This window comes from Procambarus clarkii, chromosome 36 (assembly GCF_040958095.1).
Source record: "Procambarus clarkii isolate CNS0578487 chromosome 36, FALCON_Pclarkii_2.0, whole genome shotgun sequence".
NCBI lineage: Eukaryota > Metazoa > Arthropoda > Malacostraca > Decapoda > Cambaridae > Procambarus > Procambarus clarkii.
The window spans coordinates 7,605,751-7,632,485 of record NC_091185.1 but is presented as its reverse complement, the minus strand read 5'-3'; the positions used below and the strand labels follow the sequence as shown (position 1 = coordinate 7,632,485).

The 26,735-nt window shown below is 43.1% G+C and overlaps 1 protein-coding gene across 1 annotated transcript in view; it reads right to left on the bottom strand.

Moving 5' to 3' along the window:
* Klp3A (kinesin-like protein 3A) overlaps positions 1-26,735 on the bottom strand; it is a 99,727-nt gene that overhangs the window by 45,545 nt on the left and 27,447 nt on the right. The window contains exons 10-14 of the mRNA XM_045739068.2: positions 26,597-26,710; positions 22,469-22,636; positions 8,782-8,982; positions 4,474-4,667; positions 606-750 (exon numbers count right to left, since the gene is read on the bottom strand). Of these exons, the coding sequence (XP_045595024.2) occupies positions 606-750; positions 4,474-4,667; positions 8,782-8,982; positions 22,469-22,636; positions 26,597-26,710 (822 nt within the window). The remainder of the gene's footprint in view (positions 1-605; positions 751-4,473; positions 4,668-8,781; positions 8,983-22,468; positions 22,637-26,596; positions 26,711-26,735) is intronic.

The following is a 26,735-nucleotide window of genomic DNA, read 5'->3' as shown; positions in this document are numbered from 1 at the left end:
AAGTCGAGGTGCCACTGTATACAATACAGTAATTTCTGTTCAAAATTCATCACATTTTCACTAGAGTAGACTGCTAGGTCAAAACTATGGCAGATACATTACCTCTTAAATTATCATGAGTTTTGTTTTTAAGAAATGATGTGGAGGATAAGTAATCTAGGTGTAAGGGGGAAAAAAAAGGCTGTCTGTATTTGGGTAACAATGGCAGAGGCATGCGCACCGAGGTACTCTTGATGACATGTTGCCAAACTGTGTAGGCCTCTTGTCAAGGGAAGAGCAGGAGGAACATTGGAAAGTGCTCGGGACGACCATTAATCATGAACAAGGGGGGTGTGAAAGTGCTGTGACTGTACACGTTATAAAACCTACACACATTAATATTCTTACACTGCCCTTCATGAACCCCTCAATATATATATACATGTTAAACAACCCTGGCATACACCTGCACTATATTAATGTAAAACCAGCTATTCATTGCATCATTAACATTTATGCATATAATACTTCCTATATAAAAATATTTGCAACATTTAACAACTTGGCCAACTTCACTATACAAATGAAAGCTCAGTTAAAAAGAAACAAATATTCTTACTACATACCACAATTTCAGAATTAAGTTTGATGACCTTCTGTTCAGACTGATCCTTCATGCGCATTAGCTTTAGGTGTTCTTTTTGCTTCTGTTTGAGCTTTGCAATCTCTGTTTCCAGCTCTTGAACCCTCTTGCGACGCTGTTCAGAGACTCTGGAAAAATATTGAAAAGCTTATTTATTGCACAGCTGAAGAGAATGGCTAGCAACATTTTAACTTAATCCTAATTAGTAACTATTAATTATTTGTTTACATATCACATGCCAAACCTTATATTCTACCATACATTCAAAGGTTGTGATTATTAAGAATCAACCAAGAAGTTAGAATATTTTCAATTCAGGAAAACAGCATATCAGTAACAGCACGTATACATAAATACTGTACATAACTTAATCATTGCCTTTTTCCCATTTTGATGGGGAAAGGAGGTATCAGTCTGAAAAGTTCAAGTTAAGAATATAGCACAAGAAGGTTACAGACATTAAATAATATACAAAACACCACTTGTCCATTCATTTTATCATTAACAAAATAATCTACAAACACAAATCACAATAGCGTAATATATCAAGTGAACAAATCCACAAGGGCCTTGATGAGGGTTTGAACCTATGCATGGAATGATCCCAGAAGTGCCTTAGTCAACTGTACCACGACATGGTTAAAAGAATTGCAACCTGGGGTGCTACTGCCCTCACTAGGATCCTGAAGCTTCTCAGAAGCCCAATTGGGGTTTCACACAATTCCCCCATGCACCCGGGCTCTGTCAACCAAATGTTCTACCTCTATGCCCTTCCTTCAATACAATTCTTTTAATTATGTCATGGTACAGTTGACTACAGTGCTTTCGAGATTATCTTGAGATCTTGAGATGATTTCGGGGCTTTAGTGTGCCCGCGGCCCAGTCCTCGACCAGGCCTCCACCCCCAGGAAGCAGCCCGTGACAGCTGACTAACACCCAGGCACCTATTTTACTGCTAGGTAACAGGGGCATAGGGTGAAAGAAACTCTGTCCATTGTTTCTCGCCGGCGCCTGGGATCGAACCCAGGACCACAGGATCACAAGTCCAGCGTGCTGTCCGCTCGGCCGACCGGCTCCCTTGAGCCGATGCTTCTGGTAGCATCCTGTGCATAGGTTCGAACCTTCATCACGGCCCTTGTGGATTTGTTCACTTGATACATCATGCTATTGTGATTTGTGGGTGTATTGAAGTAAGGATGAAGAGGTAGAACATTTGGTTGACAGAGCCCGAGTGCATAGGGGAATTGTGTGAAACCTCAATTGGGCTTCTGAGAAGCTTCAGGATCCTAGTGAGGGCAGTTGCAATCCAGGTTGCAATTCTTTTACCATGTTGTGGCAAAGTTGACAAAGGTGCTTCCGGGAACGTCCCGTGCGTAGGGTCGAACCCTCATCATGGCCCTTGTGGATTTGTTTAAAATAATATTGTCACATAATCCAGCACCTCTGCACCATCAGTCACCCACAGCAGCAACCACTCCTTCAAAGACCAGGCGTAGTGTTTCTCCAACACTCACGTGTACCCATTAACAGCCACCATTTTCCCAGCTGCTTCCTTCACACTCTACCTACAGGTTTACGTGAAAATACTCCCTTTTATCAGTTTACCATAATCCGTTCACTCAACACGTTAAACCCATCTGTATATTTTTCTTATTCTGGCAGTTTATTGACTTGCACTCTACATCCCTCAAAGACAGCTTTATGCTTTATCTATCCTTTATCTAATCCTATCCTCTAACATCACACATGCTCCTTTGATTGTCCATTTCTACAACCCTAACTTTTTGCATTTATACCACACCATCATTCCATGCAGACCTCTGGTTGCATCTCCTTTATTACCATTTTGTTTTCCTAACCGGATATCTTATTGCACTGCCACTACTCCATGCAGACCTCTGGTTGCAACTATTACTGTTTATATAAACTGAACACATACAACATTTTACCATTCATATTTATTTCACACACACACAATTTCTTTTTCTCTCCGCCACATTAATATGAAACCATAAATTCATTTTTGTCTTCTCTCACACAACTAAACGAAGCTTTCAAATTACTGTATTTACCTATCTTTCTTTCACTTTCTGGCATAAAAATTATCATCTGCATACTTCTAGTTTGATATACTTCAATTATATATATTAGGCCTATATTGTAGAAATACACCTTTAACATTCTTACCTTGCCCATCCTTATGACCCCTTCAGTGTATATACAATACTTATTTTCCAGTGACATTCCACAACCCTGATATACACCGTCATTAATATGAAACCACTTATTACATCATTCTCTCTTACACATGCACAATTACCTACACAAAAATTTCCACAGAATTGACATCCAATATAGGTGTACATATTACACCCTAGGCCTACGTACACTACTCATTGTTTCTGACACTTATGTGCATATAAAGAGATATTCCCCACATTGTGTAAACTAAAGTGAAACAGCAAACAAATATACCATCTAACTTAACCATCAAAGCCCTTCATCCCCTATGTGTCAAACCAGCAAATTGCATCCTCACGAGTTCATGGACTCGATGATCCTCAAGCACAGCTTCCTCCCTGTATGCATGCCAAGGGGTTAAACCACTCTTGTACAGTTTCATTATTTACTCTGTACCATATATATTTATGAATAATCGTTACTTTTTAACTACACATGACCACATACTTATCAGACACTACTGTCAGCAGTAAAGTTGTGAGGCAAGCAGGCAGTCTAGTAAAAATGTGTGATACGGTGGTGAGAGCAAGCAGATGTCGGGCATCACTACCCATCTAAGAAATGATGTTATAGATCCCTGACTATTTTTTCTACAAGTGAAAGTGATAAGCTATACATAATAGAAGGGCAGAGAATAGAACTATGGTGCAATGTGTTAATAATAATAATAGTCTAGGAGTGGTACAAGCACTTTACCATCTGAAGGTACCTCATCATCATCATTCTCCACTTCAGCCAACCCAGCACTGTTAACGTAAAAACCTCTACCACCTAAATAGATACACACCATCAACAATAATCTTCAGCTTTGGAAGTGGATCAGAATGCCTCATTGGCAAGTACAAACTGAATAATGTACTGTAAAAAATGTTCCCTACATGACCAACCACTTATCCCTACAAAACAGGTTATCCGTACGGTCTCAGTCCCGAGGCATCCGGAAAGAATGTAGTAGTTTGCAAGTATTAGTAAAATATAACTCATTTCACAGATTTTTAAATCTACAGACATTTACCATTCAGATGATATTTTCAGATATACAATTCAAAGAACAATTACCCTTTAACTTTTAGGCATTAAACTACTGTAATCTCCTCCTACAGGTTACCCCCAAAAGCCTTGTTACGTTTCACTTCTGTCCTTAAACAGTACATATGCAATGAGAAGCATCACCATTCTCTCAAATTTTAATTTCAAATATGAACACCTTGACCTGCAAAGAAATGTTATTCATTATCCCAAACCTTTCTTAGTTAATAAAGCATACTGAACTACATTTTACTTCTCACTTCTGTTCTTATGAAATTATTCCATTCCACTCATCATTTCCTTTATCTTTGTCTCAAACTTTTCCTATCAAACTTTCCTTCCTTGAAGGAGCTTTTCCCCATCCAACTTTTGTTAATTATTTTTGTGTTCCTCTCATAACCTACAATAATATGGACCTGCCTTCACTTTGAGGCTTGGGTGGGAATGAGCCCCCAAAACAAGACTATTTTCACGATTGACAACATTTGGAGAGATCCCACACTCCAAACCTTCCCTACCCCTATAATGTTATATGTTGTGGTAACCAGGCTTTGAAAGCACATCAAAACAAACAGCCTTACTTGCTTCCTCCCGAGTGTGAAGCTGCCTTCAGTTGCTGCATGAGTTCATCCTTCTCTTTAGCCAGGATATCTATGTGCATTTCCAGGTCTTTTTTCTCTTTCTCATAGCTGGCCTTCATCACCAGAAATTGAGCATCGTTGGTTGACATTTTGTTCATCAGTTCTTCTTTCATAGCTAATTCTTTGTTTATATCCTAAGAAAAAAATAAAGAAGTGCAATACAATATAATAATATATCATAATTCTACAACACAAACTAGTACTGAGAATTTAAACAAATTTTAATTGTATTTTTGTAGATATCAATATTCACCAAATTTATTGGCCATGTACTTGATGGAGAGCATGATAAAATATTGTTTAGATATATACAACATACCACCCTTAAGGAAAGAGCTAAGACATGGGAACATTAAGCGCACACAAAAATATTGAATATTTGTAACTAAACCCCATTATCAAATTCATGAAACAAAATAAATCAACCCATTGGTGGCAATATGCAACGGCTATCAGAATTTTTTAATGACATTTAAGTAACTATTTTCAGCTTTTCAAATCTGGCAGCTTCGCTGGCAAATGGTGCCATCAGCCGTTGGACAAATCTGGCAGCTTCATTGGCAAATGGTGCCATCAGCCGTTGGACAAATCTGCCAGCTTTGTTGGCCAAGTGGCACTATCACTTGAAGACAAATATCATCAACACCACAAAGTGAGCCCAGCATTAGTGCAATGTGCATTGATGACAGCCTAATTTTGTTATTGCTTTAAATGGTGATATACAGCATTTGTTGCTGTTGCATGCATTTAAAAACTTTTGTTCTTGTGACTTCAAATATTCTCATTTTACTCACTTTGGTATTACAGTACCACATTTTTGCACCATGGTTCTACCCCAAGCATCTTCTATCTCAAGCAAAAACAGAGAACACTCAAAGATGAGAATGCTTATGAAAAAACGAGAAGAGAGAAGTTTGAAATCCTGATGAATCTCAAGGCTGGAGAGCATGCTACCACACTGTAACACCATAAACGGTTTTAATATAATCAGTGGTACAAGTAGAGTCTGTTCTCACAGAAATTGAGTGGTGGCAACAGTCTGTCAGTTCTTGACAATAGCAAAGTACACATCTTAAGTGTTAATGTTCACAGGTGACAATGTCTTTCCATCAAACAAGCCGCCTGTGAGTGTGATGGCTAGTTAGCCACTATCCTATGATGACGAGTTAAACCCCTTGGCTCCCCCATATATACTTGAGCAGTTATACATAAATGGAAGCGTTGCTAAACCAGAGAGGTTCAAGCAGCAGCAGCAGGGGAAAGTCTATAGTTCCCCAAATGGCTCCAGGCCAGGGAGCTTTGACTGTCAGCCAGATCTCCCTATCTTTTAACCAACTTGTAATTAAAGACCTTGATGAATTCAATTGTAAGGTTCGATTGAAATTATTTGTTGTATAAATTTCAGGAACAATCAGCCATATTTGCTCTCAATTTCATATGTAATGACTCCTTTTCCAAATTAATACTGATTATGGTAAAGGAAATACTGTACATTTAGTTATGAACATATACATAAATGAATAACTCTTTAAAGTCACTTTTAGTTACTTAAATCTGATAACCTAAGACCTTTGATCCATTTCTTGACTGATGAAAGCTTGAGTGAAGAGCACTGAAAATTACTAACAATTCAGACTTGAAAATTTATGTTTTACATGGTTGTAGTTTCTTACCTGTTTACACTGATTATAGAGATGCATTCCATTCCTTGTCTTGTAAACTTCTGAATGGATGCATACCTGGAGAAGGTTCTGGGAGTGCTTCTACTCCCTGAGCCCAGCCAGGGTCGACTTGTTATAAAAGTGGCAGATCTACCTTTCTACCTACCTTTATCTACTCTAATTATCCCCTACTCTAATTCTTTCTACCCACTTTTGTCCCTCTCACAAAGTCCACCCATCATCCCATCTATCCTCTACACTTTCACCTCACTCTTCCCCACTCCACCTCACTCTCTCCCCCTTTATGCTGTTCTTCATTTCCTCTCATCCATTTTTATGGTATGATTTGTTACAACACTGGGTCACCACTATAACATGAATAAATCTAGCATATGATCATCTAAAATTAATACAGATATAATCAAAGCTACTGTGGCTTGTTCAAGTCCACTAAATATAAAAATACCAGGGGCGAGACATTATGATACTGAAGAAATTTGAGGAAATGCCAACAGTATAGGGTGATGACCTGACTTGGAAACATGACTTGGAAACACTGGATTAATGTGTATAAAGGATTTGAAGATTTTACAATCATTTAACACAAGTTGAAAGGGGCAGAGCTGTTTGAAGCTAGTAAAGGATAGTTTTATGAATTCGTAAAATACCAGCATCCCCGTTAATGTTTAAATCACTGGTGAGGCTGCTAGTGCTTACAAACTAACAGCACATGCATTAATTGAAGAGAACCAACACTTTAGAAAATAAAATGGCTTCAGGTTTCAAGACAATGACAGGCTGCATTTGCTTTGTGGCAATGCTGCTGGAGATTTGAAGCGTAAGTTATGTACTACTAATTTACCTCGCTCAATCCCAGAGCCTTCAAAGGTCTTTCTCTAAGCCCCTTACCAGTTCACTGGAGAGCAAATAAGGAAGCATCGATGACTTATGTTTGATGACTGGTTTATCAACATTTTCTGTGAAGAGGTGAAAACTCATGGCTCGGAAAAAAATCGTGCTTAAAGGCTTTGCTCCTTGTTGATAATGATGTAGAACATGGTGTACATTTATCTGTCCTTTTTGAAAATGTTGAACTAATGTTCATGCCACCCAGCACCACATCTTTAATTCAGCCCATGTATTGAAGACATTTAAAGAGCACTATCTACAATTTACATTTTTTGCAGTGTCTAGAAGTTATAGATGACCCAATAAGCAATCAGTTCAAGATTTTCAGAAATCTTGACATTTACAACATCCTTGATGCAATACAAATATAATGGATGTTTGCCAAAGTGAAACAGCACAATTGTGGAATGAGTAAGTGAACAATTTCACAAGATTTGTGAACAGAAATTCGGTTGGCTGAAATACTTAACCTTGCACGATGAACTGACAGAGAAGGGCTCAGTGACACAGAAACAAACGACACCTTTCAGCTAAATCATTCATCACAAAGAACTTGACATGGAAAACAGAAAACCTAGCATAGGCAATATAACTTCAGCAGGAGAAGGATGAACGGCTGTAGGTACTAGTGTGAAGGAGCTGACATTGAACAATATGGCTCTGCTCTTGTAGTGAAATTACCCCGGTGATCCAGACAGCAATTGACAGTGACCCAAGTGTTGAGCACAGTTTGCAAGCTGGGAAAAGTTTCAAGGCTACCATTGCTCATTACAAAGTAAAAACAGTGTAAAGCAGGCAGACCACCATACAGTAATTTCTTCACTTCTGTTCTATTCACCATCACCAGTTATGTAAATATATATGGCTAAATCCAGGATTATGGCTAGCACATCAGCTCTCTCAAACTACTGCTAAATTGATTATATTTGTCACCCCAGAAGAATTCCTGGATATGTTGCTTTCCTAATCACCTGCCAGTCACAATTTAGTTGAAAAAGTTTAATACTGATGACCTGCCACTGCTTATCTCTAGGGATGAACAATGGGTTTCTGCAGGTGCACAGTGGCAAGAACCAGACACGCTAGTGAAGATCTGGGCTGAACAGCATCTGGTGCAAGTTGGAGCGATGGTGGTTTACCCACGGCCAGCTGTTGGTAACCTCGTTTCCTAACTTTAATTCTTTATTAAAAGTAATGGTTAGTTCTGATTTGCCCGAGATATTCTGGGCATTTCCTCAGTTTTTGGTTATCTTTCATTTACTCATGTAGACTTCATGAGCAAATCAAATTAAGATTCTGGATTTTGGTGGGTAGCACACATCTGGTCGAGTGGAGGTCTCAAGGATATCGGTGCTTGAAACACCAAGGAGCTATTCAAGAGCCAGCCCAGAAAAACATGTGTTTTTTCTACTGGATGATAAACAAAAATACTAACCACTGGGGTTAGTGGTTAGTATTGATTATATTAACTGATTATAGTAAATGACTAGCATATGACAATCAATTCTAGCACTAAATGGGTTAAATACAAATGTCTAACCATGCAAAAGAAAAATCACAAAAATCACATTTCAAAATTTACAAGCAAACATTTAAACCAAACCATAAACCATACAAACATTTATGAAAATTAAATATTGCATAGATTATTGAAAATGCATTAAAGTACTGTACTTACATGCAACTGTTCATTTAATTTAGCTTGACGAAGAGTGAATTCTGTTCCAAACTCTTTAGAAAAGTTATCGTCCAATTCTTCAGTACTCTCACAATCATGTCCAGTGCTGGTACTGCCATCAGTGGGCATCACGGTGCTGGTGATGTTGTGACGTGAAAGTTCATGGTCCACCATGGCCTTCTCCCCTTTACGCTGGTCACTCTGACAATATTGAAGCAAACCCAAATAAGAAAGGTTAAAAATTAACAGTTAAAAGGAAAATTATAATGGGGTACAGATACCAATAGAGTAACAGAAAAGGTAGCCACAATAGAAAGGAGACCCAGAGCAAAGAACTGAATTTTACTTGAGCGATTTTAACCAGAGAAATAGACTGATCAACAAAATATCTTCACGTTGAGAGATGAAACACGGAGAGTAAGGTTTCCTACCAGCTACCCTAGACCTGGTGTTTACCAAGAAAAATAGAGTTGAATGAAATGAAACGCCATTTTCTGGGTGACACCCAGAGGCTAACTGGAGCTTAATAGGCTAATATGTTAATGTCAGACTTTGGCATCAGTCGCGTGTATGGAGTTCTGTGGACCTACCGGGCACTACGAACCAGAACCTGCCCCCCCCCCCACCCCACCTCAGAGAGGCACGGGGAGCAATGGCCTATAGAAACCCCCGTGTGGTTGGAAGCACTCTGTCTGCTATCAACCAGGTCAGGCACCCAGAAAGGTAAGCATCCCAAAACAAACCCCTATTCTGGTGAAATTATTGCTACCACAAGCCGAACAAGTGGATAGAACTCCCCTAAAAGAAACGAACAAACGAGCATGACATCTGGTTGATACCTGGTTGATGGGGTTCTGGGAGTTCTTCTACTCCCCAAACCCGGCCCAAGGCCAAGGTTGACTTGTGAGAGTTTGGTCCAATAGGCTATTGCTTGGAGCAGCCCGCAGGCCCACATACCCACCACAGCCCGATAGGTATGGTTTCCTTGGAGGAAACAATCTAGTTTCCTCTTGAAGATGTCCACGGTTGTTCCGGCAATATTTCTTATGCTCGCTGGGAGGGTGTTGAACAACCGTGAACCTCTGATGTTTATACTGTACAGTGTTCTCTGATTGTGCCTATGGCACCTCTGCTCTTCACGGGTTCTATTCTGCATTTTCTTCCATACCGTTCACTCCAATACGTTATTTTACTGTGTAGATTTGGTACTTGGCCCTCCAGTATCTTCCAAGTGTATATTATTTTATATCTCTCTCGTATTCTTTCTAGCGATTACATTTGGAGGGCTTTGAGACGATCCCAATAATTTAGGTGCTTTATCACGTCTATGCGTGCCGTATATGTTGTCTGTATTCCTTCTTTCATTTCAGATTTCAGCAATCTCTCCTGCTCTGAAGGGGAAAGTTAGTACTGAGCAGTACTCAAGATGGGACAACACAAGTGAGTTGAAGAGCGCAACCATTGTGATGGGATCCCTGGATTTGAAAGTTCTTGTAATCCATCCAATCATTTTTCTGGCTGATGCAATGTTTGCTTGGTTATGCTCCCTAAACGTTAGGTCATCAGACATCATTATTCCCAAATCCTTTACATGCTCTTTTCCTACTATGAGCACATTTGATTGTGTTTGTACCTTGTATTATGTTTAAGGTCCTCATTTTTGCCGTATCTGAGTACCTGGAATTTATCACTGTTAAACATCATGTTATTTTCTGATGCCCAGTTGAAAACTTTATTAATATCAGCTTGAAGTTTTTCAATGTCTTCAGCTGATGTAATTTTCATACTGATTTTTGTGTCATCTGCAAAGGATGATACGAAGCTGTGACTTGTATTTTTGTCTATATCTGATATGAGAATAAGGAAAAGCAGCGGTGCAAGAACTGAGCTTTTAACTGCGCTTGGACTATTTTATATGGTTGACTGTTACTCGCAGAGTCCTGTTTGACAAAACCGAGTATCCAGCGTCCTACTTTACCAGTTATTTCCATTGACTTCATTTTGTGTGCTATCACTCCATGGTCACATTTATCGAAAGACTTTGCAAAGTCCGTGTATATCACATCAATATTCTGTTTTTCTTCTAATGCCTCAGGTGACTGTCGTAGTGATCAAGTAGCTGTGAGAGGCACGACCTTCTCGCTCGAAATCCATGTTGGCCTGGGTTGTGAAGGTCATTAACCTCCATGAAATTGGTGACCAGACTCTTAATCACTCTCTCAAATACTTTTATTATGTGCGACGTTACTGCAACTGGTCTATAATTCTTTGTCAATGCTTTGCTCCCTCCCTTGTGTAGAGGGGCTATGTCTGCTACATTAAGTGCATCTGATATCTCCCCCGTGTCCAAGCTCTTCCTCCACACTATACCGAGTGCCTGTGCTACTGGCACTTTGCATTTCTTTATAAATATTGAATTCCATGAATCTGGACCGGGGCCGAGTGCACGGGCATGTTTTCAATTTCTCTTTCAAAGTCTAGTACACTTGTGTTGATATCATTTATATTTACAGGGGTTTGGATATCCCACAAAGAAATTGTCTGGATCTTCCACTTTCATGTTGTTTATTGGAGTGCTAAACATGTCCTCATACTGCTTTTTTAGGATTTCACTAATTTCTTTGTCATCCTCCGTGAATGAACTTTCACTTGTACGAATAGGTCCAATACTGGCAGTGGTTTTTGCTTTTGATTTTGCATATGTGAAGAAGTATTTTGGATTTTTCTTTATTTCCTGAATTGCTTTCTGTTTTAACTGCCTTTCTTCAGTTTGATATGAGTGTTTCAATTTCCGCTCGATTTCTTCAATCTCCCTATTTAAATTATTCCTTCTTTGACGGGAAAGTCGCCTCTGCTTAAGCATTTCCGTTATATTTTTCCTTCTTTTATAGTTTTATAGTGTCGTTTGCGTTCTCTTTCTATGTTGGATCTCTTTCTGGCTTTCCTCAAAGGAACATGTTTCTAACAGACTTGATACGCTTCCGAAGTCAATTTTTCTATTCCTTCTGAAGGACTTTTATTACTTAGATCATTTCCCATGAAATGTTTGTAAGTTCCCTGTTTATTTTCTCCCAGTCTATCCTTTTATTATTAAAATTGAATTTACTGAATAACCCCTCTCGCATGATCAACATTTTAGGTCTACTGATGGTCGTTTGCACTTCAATGAGCTTGTGATCCGAGTATGTGGTATGTGATATCGTAATGTCCCTGATAATGTCTTCATTGTTCGTAAAGACTAGGTCTAGAATACTTTCATTTCTCGTTGGCTCTGATATCTGCTGGTTGAGTGAAAATTTGTCACAGAATCTAAGTACTGTAGTTCTCTAATCTGTGGTTGGTTAGGTCCCGATAGATTTCCTGGTATAATATTATTGTTTGCTATTCTCCATCTGAGACTAGGCAAGTTGATGTCACCTAGGAAGATAATATCAGGTATTGGGTTCTCCAAATTATCAAGGCTATTCTCTATTTTGTTTATCTGTTCTGCGAATTCCTCAGCCGTTACATCTGGCAGTTTGTATATTAGAATAATCACTAAGTTTATTTTCTCTATTTTTAATCCCAGTACCTCTACCACCTCACTTGTAACGTAAAGGAGCTCCAAGCATACAAGGTCTTCCCTAATACACAGACCCACTCCTCCATGTGACCTAATTTTCCTATCAAACCTGTATAAGTTATATCCTGGAATCTAGATCTTGCTGTCAAAGAATTCCCCTGCATGGGTTTCTGTGAAAGCTCCAAATACTGAAATTTGACTCCGTGAGGAGACCATTTATGAACTGAACTGTTGTTTGTTCTTGTTTTTAGTCCTTGTATGTTGGCAGAGATGAATGAGGATACTTTATTAGGGATGGTTGGACTGGGAGACTTTTTTGGCAAAGCCCATTATGCTTGGACATATTGAGTTTATTCTGACCAGTGCTGATTGTTGTAGGGCAGTTGCCTGTCAGTTTTAGTTCCCTTCTGTGATACCTGCTTGATACCTGCTTGATGGAGTTCTGGGAGTTCTTCTACTCCCCAAGCCCAGCCCGAGGCCAAGCTCAACTTGTGAGAGTTTGGTCCACCAGGCTGTTGCTTGGAGCAGCCTGCAGGCCCACATACCCAACACAGCCTGGTTGGTCCGGCACTTCTCTTAGAAAACAGTCCAGTTTTCTCTTGAAGATGTCCACAGTTGTTCCGGCAATATTTCTTACAGTCGCTGCGTGTGTAATTGTATCTAATTCTGGAATACAAGCGGATCTGGCATCCAGTTCCATACACTCCATGCGCCTACTTTTGAAGCCTACCAAACCTACTTTTGGTTTGGTATAAAAAAATTTTACTGTATAGTTTCCTCCAAATTCATTATCCTGCTCGCCACTCTTTATGTAGCGTTTTGTGCCTTTCACGTGAAAGTACAAGCAGCTGAGGTCATAGCATTTTCTGTCCTCCAGTGAGGTTTGGCACATGTCAGGATGGAAAAACCTATGTATTGATCCAAATCGACACTCGCCTTTCCTAAGCATATTTAAAATTTTGGGATGTTGGTAACTGCATTCTAATCCTTTCTTATTACCAGCATATCTATATCTGCATATGGCCTTTGCATAAAATTTGCATAAGTCTGTCCTTCTGGTCTGACTCGCCCTATTGGGGACCGTTGTAGTGTCTGTACCTATTGAGCTGTCAGTGCTGGCTGTTACACTTTCTAGTTTACTGTCATCTGCATCCAGGCATACTAAGTCAGAGTTTACAACTTCCTGAGTTTCTGCTTCAGTTTCATCCCTGACTATAGCCTCTGCCCCTGGCATATTAGAATTATTGTTGTTCCTTTCCCACTCTTTCTGGATGGCTGGTAGGCTTTCAATGAACGATGTTTTCCGTTCATGCATCATGTTATCTAGAAGATTTTTTAGGATATTCCAAGCTGGCAGGTCATTTTTACACACCCAGAGCAAGTGGCCAACTCCCAGTCCCGTGGCGTTACTCACTCCTGAACAAGCCGAATGAAATCTATTCTTACAGATATAACATTCAATTCCCGTGCCTTTGACTAAGTAGTTGTTACTGTGGCCGCAAATTTGATTGTTTACTCCCATTTTGCTTTGTTTTGTTGTATATATAGTTATATTTATAATATTATATGTATACCTTATAGTTGTAATAATATATATATATGTTTATTTGTTCTACTGTATGGGCAGTACTTATCCACGATCGAGGGTGAGGGGTCCCAGAGGCTGTACAGTTGACACGTTGTTGTCCTGGGCTGCCATCAGTTGCCAGTTACTAGAGTTATAACACTGATATATTAATTTGCCTGTATTACCATAAAGGATTTTCTGCTTTATTTCCGACTTGCAATGATATTCACTTTCTCTATTACTAATTTCTCGATCCACATTCCCCTATTACCAATTTGCTAGTAAGCACAGACACACGGTGGGCACATGGGACGTGTGCCCACCGTGTGGTGGTGGGTACCTTGTGCACACCACCATCACACGTCACCGCGCCACTGTCTGCTCAGCTCCCCCCTCCCTGGGAGGGGAAAGGGGGGAGCACCAGAGCCCCCCCATGCCGGCTATCCACCTTTCAGTTCTGAGGCTGGATGTCCAAACACATGAAAAAAATGCCGACTGGAGGGAGGGAAGAGATTCTGGGGAGGTTATCTTGAGATGATTTCGGGGCTTTAGTGTCCCCGCGGCCCGGTCCTCGACCAGGCCTCCACCCCCAGGAAGCAGCCCGTGACAGCTGACTAACACCCAGGTACCTATTTTACTGCTAGGTAACAGGGGGCATAGGGTGAAAGAAACTCTGCCCATTGTTTCTCGCCGGCGCCCGGGATCGAACCCGGGACCACAGGATCACAAGTCCAGCGTGCTGTCCGCTCGGCCGACCGGCCCCCACAATTCACCCTCACTGGGTGAGGGAGCCTCCGGATCTCACCCAGAAAATGACGTTTCATTACAATCGACACTGGTTTTCTGCGGGGGAATCCCTTCGGCTCCTCGGAGCTAACTACCCACGATGGAAATAAAAGGGATTTGCCTGGGAGGCGAGAGGCGCTCACTCCTCAACTCAAAGTCGAGACAACTAGCTGTAACCGCCAACCCAAGGTGACACACGCCCAACGAGGCCCAGGTACGTTCAAGAAACGGCAGCCAGAACCCCGTTCGACCTCCAAAAACCACGCACCCAAATGTCAATCCAAGACATATTACCAAAAACAGCAAACTTATGAATATTATGGGCACGGGGATAGATCACAGGCTGGCTAGAACGAACAACCCTGCAGACAACCTGGAAGACCCGAACCCTGGAACAGGAAAGAAGGGAAGTCGGATCAACATCCCTGGCCACAGAGCCCTTTGCGCGCAAATAACAGTCAAGAGCCGCAACCGGACAACACATGATGCACCCCCGGCCTGACGAACCAAGCATCAACAACCCAAAGACCCCTCCGGAATGCAGCAGTCTCATTCTTTGCCAGAAAAGGAGGAGATGACTGCAAATGAATAAACCTACCACCAGGACAAAAGGAGCAGCTCCCGGAGACCAATGCCAACAAGAAAAAAGCCTTAGAGAAACAGTCCTGAACTGAAGGGGCCACTACAAACCAAGGAGAAGAGAGACAAGCGAGCACCGTGTCAAGCGACCAGGACGGCTCAAGCGGCCCAGGAGCAGGCCGGAAGTGAAACACACACGAGACACCTTGCGAAACAATGCAAAAGTAACATCAATATCGATAGGAAGCTGCAGCGGCTCCATCAGTGCCACACGATGGGAGGCGACAGTATTCAGCATAAGGCGATGGCCCTGGAACAATCAAGAAATAATGGACAAAACAACCTTAACCGTCAGTGAAGTATACCTATGGAGCAAAAGAGACAGAAGGAACGCCAAGAGACTTCATACTGCCGCCTAGACGAAGCCTGCAGGTGGGACACCAACAAAGAAGCCACCTTATGACCATAGAGATGATAATAAACTCGAGTAAAAAATACCATACCTGAAGACTAAGAGAAGATCGAACCAGCCATGTGTCGTACCGTTCCGATCTGCTGAAAGAGGCAGAGCGGCGGAAAACCTCATGGGTTCGGACACCGTGCAAGCAGCGCCTGAAACCAAGGCTGGGCCAGCCACCATGGGGCCAAGAGGACTACTCTCTCCTGGTAAGTCTCTAAGCGAGTCAGGACCTGGAGCAACAGCTGAACTGGAGGAAAGAGGTACAGGAACCCCTAACTCTACCAGTCCTGCCAAAAGGAAACGACCCCGACGGACTCGCAGTCAGGGAAGGGCGCCACATATATTGGAAGGCACCGTGACCACGCCGACGCAAAGAGGTCCACCTCTGGGTGCCAGAACGTCTGGCAGAGCAAACGGAACGAGTCTGCGTCGATCATTCATTCCGAGGACAGGGAAATGAACAGAGACAGGCCGTCCTTCAGGACAGTGGACACCCCGATTGTGAACGGCCAGGAGTCAAACCCAGAGAACTCGGCAGATGAGTCACCAGAAGCGATCAGCCCCAAAGAGCCAAGGACCACATCGAACCCCCTCGGTTCAGACAATGAACGACCAGGGAGCAGTCCGAATGGAGCCGGATTGTTGATCCCTGGGTGAACCAAACCCTCCAAAGAGAAAACCACACCGCCGCGAACTCCCGCACCGTGCTGTGGGCCTGACGGCAGGACGGACCCAACCGCCCCTGGCTGGCCTGGTGAGCACTGGTCACAAAGCCCCAGCCGAGAGATGACGCGCCTGTGAACAAGCGTCCACAGCAAGTGAGGGCTCGGGTAGGCATCAAGGCACTGAACCACCACCAAAAAAAAAAAAAAAAAAAAAAAAAAAAAAAAAAAAAAAAAAAAAAAAAAAAAAAAAAAAAAAAAAAAAAAAAAAAAAAAAAAAAGGAAGCCGGCAACGCAGCAACCGGCGCAAAACCCCCGGGGGTCGAACCCAGCGATCACTAGAAAGGTGGAAGGGACGTCCATCTGTGATGCAGCCAAACCCGACCCGGCGGGTAGACCAACATCGCAAAGTTCAGGCTCCCGCACAGACCCTCGAGCAACCGCCGGGTGACCCAAGAGCCTCCAAAAAAAGGGCAAAGGCGGAACAGCAGGCAAAGCAAGAGATTCTGGAGGGAGAGACAAGGAAACAGTCAGAGTCCCAAACAAGACCCAGCCAACTCCGAACCTGGGAGGGGACCAGATGGGACTTCCTCCAGTTCACCACGAACCCGAACACGGCGAGCTGGGAAAAGAACCAAATTTCTGGCTAGCAGACATGCGGACTGGCTGGGAACCCATACCAGCCAGTCATCGAGGTAGGCCAGCGCTAGGCCAACGCTAGGCCAGCACCCAAACACTTAAAAGATGCAGACGGGTCACCACAACCTGTGTCAGGCATGTGAAAACGCAAGGTGCCAGGTTCAATCCGAACGGGAGACAACGAAAGCGGGAAGCCTGATGCCCCACAACAAAAACAAGCCAGTCCTTGAGCCTCGGATGAATTAGGACATGCCAATAAGCATCCCGGAGGTCCAGGGACACCATCCAAGCACCCGGCTCACACAGAAGCCGGACCTGGGACAGCGTAGTCAGCCGAAAAGAGGGGCAATGGAATCCAGGGGTTCAGACGGGACAAGACCAAAATGAACCTCAGATCCGCACAGTCCCGTTTCAGGACTGGAAACAGGCGGAAGACCCACCCAAGGGACGTCGTCATTTCGACCACGCCCAAGCGTACCCACTGCAAGATAATTCAGCAGAGCGCAGGGGAAGAGGCCTGCCCTGTCAGCCCTGAGCCCCACAAAGGAGGAGGAGCCACCCAATGCCACCGCAGACTGTCGGAAATGACCCAATAAGTCCACAAATCTTGACAAGCCTCTCCCTCTATCGCCCCATCAATGGGACGAACCGCAAAGAGCCGGCGCCCCTTACGAGAACTCGAGCCTCGCACAGTGAACACCGCGCAGACCTAGACGAAGGCGGTTCCAAAGGAGGCGCCGGCTCCAAAACTGGCACTCTGTGGCCCACCCTTACGAGCGAAACCCTGAGCCCTGGCACGACCCCTCCGGGAAGGCTCCCCCCCATCCCCGGAGGGACCTGCAGAGAACCAACAAATCAGACATGGGACGACAGTTAGCCGACGCCGCCTTCAAATACTGCTCCACCGCAGAATCAGCAAACAGCAAGGGGCAGAAGGATGAAGACATCCTAAGAGCCAGGGCCCAGGCAGATTCCAGGTAGGAAGCCAGCACCGCCAGCCGACACGCAAACCGTGAGGCGTAAAACAGCGACACCGCATCCCGCAGGATCGGTGCAAACAGCCTCAACCAGGCAGACGACGAGCGAGCCACAGAGCCCACGGCATTGGACCCAGGAACAGCCCCAAGCGCCTCCACATCCTCGAGCCAGTCAGAAGACGGCTCCAGGAGGGAAAAAAAGCGAAAGCCCGAAGCCAAGAGGCCACGAGTGCTCAAGCCCTCAACAACCTGTGCAGCCGAAAGGGAAAGAACCTGCACATGGAGCTGCACAACACCAACATCCCAAGGGCAGAGGCAAACAAGCACTCATTGGTGCTCAAACTCGCTCCCCAGGAAAACCTGGACCACCATCAACGCCTCACTCCACTCCAGCGTGCGGGAACAATATAAGGTATGCCAAGCCTCCAAAGCAAACACAGGACAGTTCCACCAGCCAGGACGACTCCAGAACCTTATAACGGATCCAGTAGGGAAACAAAGACCCAAACCTGAATGAAGACGGATCCATAATAGAGGCGTAGTCCTGGGTCGTGCAGGAGGTAAGCTGCAAAGGCCTCTCACACCACAGTAGGCAGGATACTGGAAGCTGAAAACCTCTGGAAAGACGGGACCAAAGCACCCAAAGAGACACGGAACCAAACCCGGGGAGGGGCTGACACCAAATTCAATTCGTAAGCAAAGGGGGGAAAACAAAACCCCACTCCTTGAAGCAGTAAGCCCTGCTTAGAGGATAGATAAACCTAGGAGAGGTCCAGTGGGACCCAAGGCCCCCAAGTCAGCACCTCCCTCGCCCTGGGATCCTTCACATCAGGACCCGGGGCCGAGTCATCTCCTAAAGCCCCGGCCTCAAAAGAAAATGCCGGTGCAGCCGTAAAAGCCAGATGGAAGGGGGACCCACTGGTCAGACCCAGAGGCTTCGGCAGGGAGGACCGACTCGAATGCCTCCGGCACCACACCGGAAGGGGCATTCTCCGAGACTGCCCAAGTCTCGACCATCTATACCCTGCCCCGACTCCGAAACCCTCAGATGTTTTGGGGCCGGAAGCAGGGGGGGGGAGGGCCAGACTGAACCACAGCACGGTGAAGGACAAGGGGGCACGGATAGAACCAAGGCCCAAGTGACCATCACCCCCAAGTCTGGGTCCTTATAAGCAAAACGGGACAGCCTCGGGGCATCCGGGTGAGCAACCAATCTAGTGCGTTGCAACAAACTAAACCTAACGATCCTGCGCTGCCTGTACCCGAAGAATGTCATCAGTAGATTGGGTAAACCGAGTCACCAGCAAGCAACAAAACTCACCGAGTCACCAGCAAGCAACAAAACTCGCAGGACTCTGGGTCTAAAGTGTCACAGACCCAACAGGCAGTATGACGGAGGCAAAAACAGTGAGTCACCCTGAGACAAGGGGACAGAGCAACCCCTCGAACTCACACAAAGCGAGAGGGGGACACAGGGATCACATCCATTGGACCCGCTCGCCCCTGTGGGGTTTCCCAGGGGTCCTGAGACGGAACTCACGCTCAGAGACTCCCAGGCAGGGTACTGCTAACTGGCACCAAAGTCTACCAAACAACTTTCGAATAGCTGAACCCCCGGGACGTGTATACCATGCAGGGGACACCACCAGAAGACAACAGTACCAGTATATGTACAAAGGAGACAACAACCAAGGCAGACCCCGTTCCCCCCCACCAGGCAATGCAACAAAAAGAAAAAGAAACCCCCGAAAAAGGACAGCATACCCAGGCGGAACAGAGCCGGGCATCATAAATGGTGAAAACACGCTGCGCAGTACCCTGTGCCCCTTACCAGGGCAAACTGCCCCTTACCCTAAGGTAAACAAGGGAGACAAAACACCCAAGCACCCAAAGGGCGGCCAAAAACCGAGCAGTAAATGCTCGGTTTTTGGCAGAGGGATCCCCTCTGGCAGATCCCCTCTGCTTGGCAGAGGCAGATCTGCCAAGGAACTTGTGGAAGGGAGCCCCAAGTCCCAAGGGCAGTACTTACTGGGCACCTAGGGAAGGGAACCCTAGGTGCATGCAACCCGAGTACTGGAGAATCACTCCTGGCTCACGCACCACCTAGAAGACAGCCACCACACACATGGAACAGCGCTGAAATAACACTGGAGCCAGAGCACACGACCTTTGCCTAAAGTATCAGCCTCAGATCTGAGGTGTGGATTGCTAGTGCGGGGGTCTGGGGCTCCCCCTTTCCCCTCCCAGGGGGGAAGGGGGAGCTGCGCAGACAGCGACGCAGCGACATGTGACGTCTGTGGGGAAATTTTACTCCAGCATATACAGTAGTATCATTCATAGATTCATAAGAACCGTATAAATGTTTGTGGCTCTGAAACCTATGAATTATGGATTTTATAATAATAAATTTAATAATTAATGCACAATGAATTTAGAGAAGTGGACTGTAAAACTTCAGTTTAAATTTGGAGAGATTCTCATACACACCCTTTGGGCAGGAATGGGGGGGGGAAGGGGATTCTATAATGTTAGTCCACTAGATTATATGGAAATAACATATGCATAAATCATAAATTTTTTTGATAAGACATGGGTTAATATGTTAACTACAAATGGAAACAGTGAACGGCTTAGCTGCCAAAGTTGAACGTAGATTGCGTCCAGCAGCTAGGACCAGTTTAATCCTGTCACGTATCTCTGGCGACAGGCTGACTTAAGATTACCTTGCCGCTAACTCCATGCTGAAATATGAATCATATGTAATTTCCACTTGAGACTATATATTGATACATTTACTCAAATAATTAAAATGGATAGGGCATAAGAGTTACACTCACGGGTGTTTTTCGGGTGGTAAATGTTCTAACGACAGGGGACCAATATAAAACAGAGCGATGGCCAAAACTATATGTTAATGGTACTTCACCCTGCCGGATGTGGTGTCTGCAAACTATTGAAGCTGCCGAATCAAAATGATGTCTGTTAATGCCCGGATGCTCCTCAAATTTTTCCGACATTAGGGTCGGTCTCAGGGCACCAAACCGTCAATGGTGTTTCTCTTTGCCAAGTCTCCTGCCCGACTGGTGGCGCATGTACACTAGCTAGCGCCAAATGTTGGAAACTTGGGAAATTATTTGCTATAGTTAATTCTAATTTAAGAATGGATGGAGACACGGTTGACGTCAAATTACGTCACAATAACGTGATTTATATAACAGAAAATTATTTCTCGCTGCACAAATAATTTAAATTAAATGCTGTGAAATGGGCGAGAATATTGAGTGTTAATTCAGTTCATCGCTTTATTTACTAGAACAGCTGATCATAACTGTATAAAATATTTCCAGTAAAAAGCTATATATTTATTAACTAGAAATGAATCTATTACTAATCAATATTCTTTAAGAAATATTACAAGGTTAGATTGAATGTAATTTGATTTATGAAAATATATGATTTATTCTCGAGGGAATAATCAGCCTGGATAGCTCCAGGAAGCTGAAGGGGCTCCCCCCAGAAAGGGAGATACTCAAGAGGGCCAGGAATGAGTACATCAGATTCAGAAGAGCAGCAAATTGAGAATGACTTTGTGGCAAATCCAAAGAACCAACTAAGCTGTTGCACAGCCATATGCAGTAGAGGAAACCAACAGCACAAGACGAGTCTGCAGCCTAAATGTGGAACCTACACCTCGTGAAGTATTATCAACCTTGAGAAGGAACTCGATTAGTACCAGAATTGAAAGGCCTCTACTATACACACAGGTTAAGACAACTCAACCTCACAACCTTAGGATAGAAACAGGGGGAGGGGGGGATATGATAAATACATATAAAATCTTGAGGGGGGGGGAGGAAGAGGGAATAAATGAAATGGACAAAGTAAGCCTATTTAAATTAAAAAGACGTAGGGTATCAGTGGAAACCGATACCGGGCCTGACAGCTGAGTGGACAGCGCTTCGGATTCGTAGTCCTGAGGTTCCAGGTTCAATCCCTGGTGGAGGCAGAAACAAATGAGCAGTTTCTTTCACCTTGATGCCTGTTACACCTAGCAGTAAATAGGTACCTGCAAGTTAGACAGCTGCTACGGGCTGCTTCCTGGGGGTGTGTAACAAAAAGGAGGCCTGGTCGAGGACCGGGCCATGGGATGCTAAGTCCCAAAATCAATCTCAAGATTACCTCAAGAAATGGGACACACAATTCAGTCTTAAAGAGATATAAAGAGTTTATTGTTCTCTGAACAGGCAAGCAGCAAGTGGAAATAGCTGAAGGAAGAGATTGTTCAAGCCATATCTATCCAGTAGTTTTAGTTCATAAAAATCTACAAATATGTTCAAATTATGTACAAGAGATGGAAAACAACTGTCACCCAACCCAGCACTTCCATAACCCATAATTACTCCATGAAATTAACATGACAGTAAACCGCATCACAAAATTTATAGAACCACTTACCTGTAGTTCTATTATCTTCAATTGCAACTGCTTAACCAGGTTTATTTGACCTTCATACTGTGGATTAGCAGTGGCATCCAATGTTTTGTTCAAAGCTTCTACTGTTGTACCAGTCTGTTCTCGCAATTCTTCTAACTTTACTTTCATGCGATCTCTGGACATTTCAGCCTAAGAAGTAACAATTTGAAAATCTACAAATTATGGGTATAAATAAGAACACAGACCATTATTAAGATTATTAGCAAGTTTCATATTTGTAAAGAATTGGGCTATTTGGACTAGTGAAGAAAAACATTTTATACTATGTTTGAAAAGAGCACAAGTGGAGTTCCCCAAAGGCAAAACTCATCCATGCGACATAAACTACAATATGAATATATACCAAATATTTCAAATTTCTGCCAGTGTTGGAAAAACCTCAATGAGAGCAGAGGGATAACACACACTTGTGGTCAGAACTGGTTTAGGTGGTGGTCGCTCCGCCTGTGTGTTGGAGTGGTCAACCCACACTGCCGAAACTTTTGTTGCACAGTAGAGTACTGGTACTAGAAAATGATGTCTACTCAATATTCCTATCCGATACTTTCCATGTAAGTGGAATTTTCAACAGGATTGTTATGTAGGATGTAAACTAGATAGCTAGGATAAAACTTGAGTTCCAGGTTGGCAGCTTGTATTTTGGTGTAGTCGCCATGTGTGACGCAGTGATCCTTAAGATCCTATGCCATATGTATGATAATTGCATTTTACAATGTTTTCAATAAACCAATTACAGAGGATCCGCTGTGATTAATTGGCAATAATTTTGTCCATGTAATATTAACTTTTGAAGTGGAAACTTCACCTTGTGCCTTTATCCCTGTTTGAAAATATTCAGCAAAATGTTTTCAACTTTAGCCCAATCAGGGGTTTCAGGCATTGTCCCCATACACCCTGGCTGTGATCCTGGAGTTCTACCTCCTGGAAACCAAAGGACCCCTATAGGATTCAGTGGAATCCCAGGTTGTATTGCTTTTAACAGGTCGTGGTGTAGTGGTTTAGGGCATGTGCTTGGCAGTACCAAGCGTGCAGACTCGATTCCTCCTCATAGCTCTTACTAATTTTCTCATTGATACATCAAGTTAATGTGATTTCATTGTGCTTGTACACACACACACACACGTACTTGCTTAGTTGTGTTTGCCGGGGGTTAAGCTGCGACACTATGGTCCCACCTCTCAACTGCCAATCTACTGGGGTACAGGTTTAAGCTTATTGGGCTCTATCATATCTACATTTTAAACTGTGTATGGAGTCAGCCTCCACCACCACATCACTGCCTAATGCATTCCATTTATTAGATACTCTGACACTGAAAAAGTTCTTTCTACTGTCTCTGTGGTTCAAATAAGTACTCAGTTTCACCTGTGTCACCTTCGAGTGAGTACCACCAGTGTGAAATAATCTGCCTTTCACTACCCTGTCAATTCCCCTGAGATCTTTTCTGTCTTCCAGCAACATGAGGTGCAATTCATGCAGCCTTTCTTCTTAACTCAGACCTCTTAGTTCTGGAACTAGTCTAGTGACATACCTTTGAACCTTCACCGGCTTCATTTTCTGCTTGAAAAGTATGGACTCCATGCTGGAACCACTTACTCCAGGACTGGACTTACATATGTGGAATACAAGTTTCTAAATAATTCCTTACACAGGTTTCTAAAGACAGTTCTAATATTAGCCAGCCTCACATATGCTGGTGCTGATATTCTTTTGATGTGGGCTTCAAAAGATAGTTTCAGTGTGATATCAACTCCTAATTCTTCTCTCGGTCAGTTTCATGTAGGACTTTGTCTACCATTCTATACCCTGTGTCTGGCCTCCTGTTTCCTCCACCTAGCTTCATTACCTTGTATTTACTTGGGTTTAATTTTAATAGACATCTATTGGACCATTCCTTCAGCTTGTCTAGATCATCTTGTAGCATCTTACTGTCTTCCTCGATCTTAATCCTTCTCATAATTTTGCATCCGCAAACATTGAAAGGATCGAGTCTATTTCCTCTGGGAGACCATTTACATATTTATATCAGAAACAGAATAGATCCAAGGACTGAATCCTGCAAGACTCCACTGATGTTGCCTCGCCACTGAGATCTCACCCCTTATCCATTGGAGTACCGTCCCTTTTACTCCTGCTTGCATTTACAACTTATGAACAAATCTCCTATGGGGTACCGAGTCAAAGGCTTTCTGGCAACCCAAAAATATGCAATCTGCCCATCTTTCTCTTTCTTGCCTAATTTTTGTCACTTGGTCATAGAATTCTATTAAATTTGTGAAGCAAGATTTGCCATTCCTGAACCCCTGCTGATGTGTTACAGTTCTTTCGCTCCAGGTGTACTAGTTTTTCATACAATCTTCTCCATCACCTTGCATGGTATACAAGTTAGGGACACTGACCTGTAGTTCAGTGCCTCCTGTGTCAACACTAGGACACTGCCAAACTATGGATGTCCCAGATAATGAACGATTTAACAGGCTGCTACTCCTAACACTTTGTTCACAAGGGTCAACACACTACTGGCTATCACTCCTAGTTTCTCAGTTCAGTTCTCTTATATATGCTACACAACCTGTGCGATTTTGTAGGATACATGCCAAATAAGCATGAATAAAGATTAAGAACGTTAACATTTACTCTTTACTTATTTTAACATTATTAAGAACTTTAAAATTTACCAGACGTGTTAAATTTGGCCAAATCCAAAAGCATCAACACTACACAAAATGAGGGTCAGCCACACCAACATGGATGAGCTAGCCCAAAACCCGTGTAGGCTGATCGTTGATGCTTAATCCAATGAGACATCAGCTCTCTGAACTGACCAATGCCAATATAGCTCTTATAACAGTTAGGGAAGAGACAGAAGCTGATTGATAAAGATTAAGCCACCCAAGAGGTGGCACAGGCCTGAATAGCCCGTAAAGAAAGAAGCTCCTTGTAGGCTGTAAAAGAGGTGCACATGTGACGTGTGACCTTACACCTAGTGGGGTGACCTCACTTCTAGCGCCCAGGTAGTCCCATGGGCAATACGCAAACTCTCATTTTTTAGCTACTGTACTACTCATTTCACCAGCCCTGAATAATATATACTTGGATGGCTATACTTCTACTCCTTGAAGCATCCCTCATAACTAAGCTACGACAGCCATCATAGCACCAAATGCACAACAAAGCCTTTAAGGTCTGTGCACATGCAAGTGCACCATGCAACAAAATCCACACTGTTGCTCCTGATATGCACAACCATTCACTCAAAGCAATGTGAACTTCCATATTCTCACAGGTGTATAGCCCCAGATAGGTCCTTAAATCAAGTGGATACTTACGCATGAACAAAGACAATTAAATTCCTGACAAATCACTTAATTTGAACACTGCATATAATTATTCATAAATCATATTTAGAGAACTTTTACAAGTCAGTAATACATATTACATTACCAATACATAAGCATTCATTTCTGAGGATATAAATGTTAAACCGATTCCATCTAATTCCATCAAAAGAACTCGACAAGCACCTTCAAAGGGTACCTAATCAACTAGGCTGCGACTTATACGTCAGGCTGTGAGCAGCTGCATCAAACACCCTGGTGGATCAGACCTGCAACCAGGAAGTCCAACCAGAGATCGGACAGTGGGAACATTGTTCCCCAAAATCTTCAACAGGTAGGTAACAGGCAGGTAGGTAGCCATGTTCCCAACCAAATACAGTTACCATGTTAGCTCATCCTTCTCATAGTCTTCCTTGTTAGCCTCTTATCACACCATCCATCTGCTCAACATGGTCATCTCTCAGTGCTTTATCCACAGTATTACTATTTATCAACTTGCATCCAACACCTTTCTGTGGCCTCATGAAATGCCCAGAAGGCATTTAATTTCATTGTTAGTGATATTTATGCATATTTTAGTCACGGTCGCCTCAGGGTTTCATCGTAACAGACGTACTCAAATATGATTTACACTTAATAGATAAAATTATCTCTAATTGAACTGAAAAAATTTTGAAATCATAAAAAGATTGCAATATTTTTCCCAAGATGACTTAACAGTTTGTAATTAAACATTTATATTAGTACTTACCATAAGAGCTATTTCAGCCATATTTGTATTTTCGTCATTTGCAGTCTGAAGAGCTCGAGCCAGTTTCTCATTTTCTACTTGCAACATTTTATTTTGAGTCAAAAGAGCAACAACCTGTAATAAATTCATTACAATCACT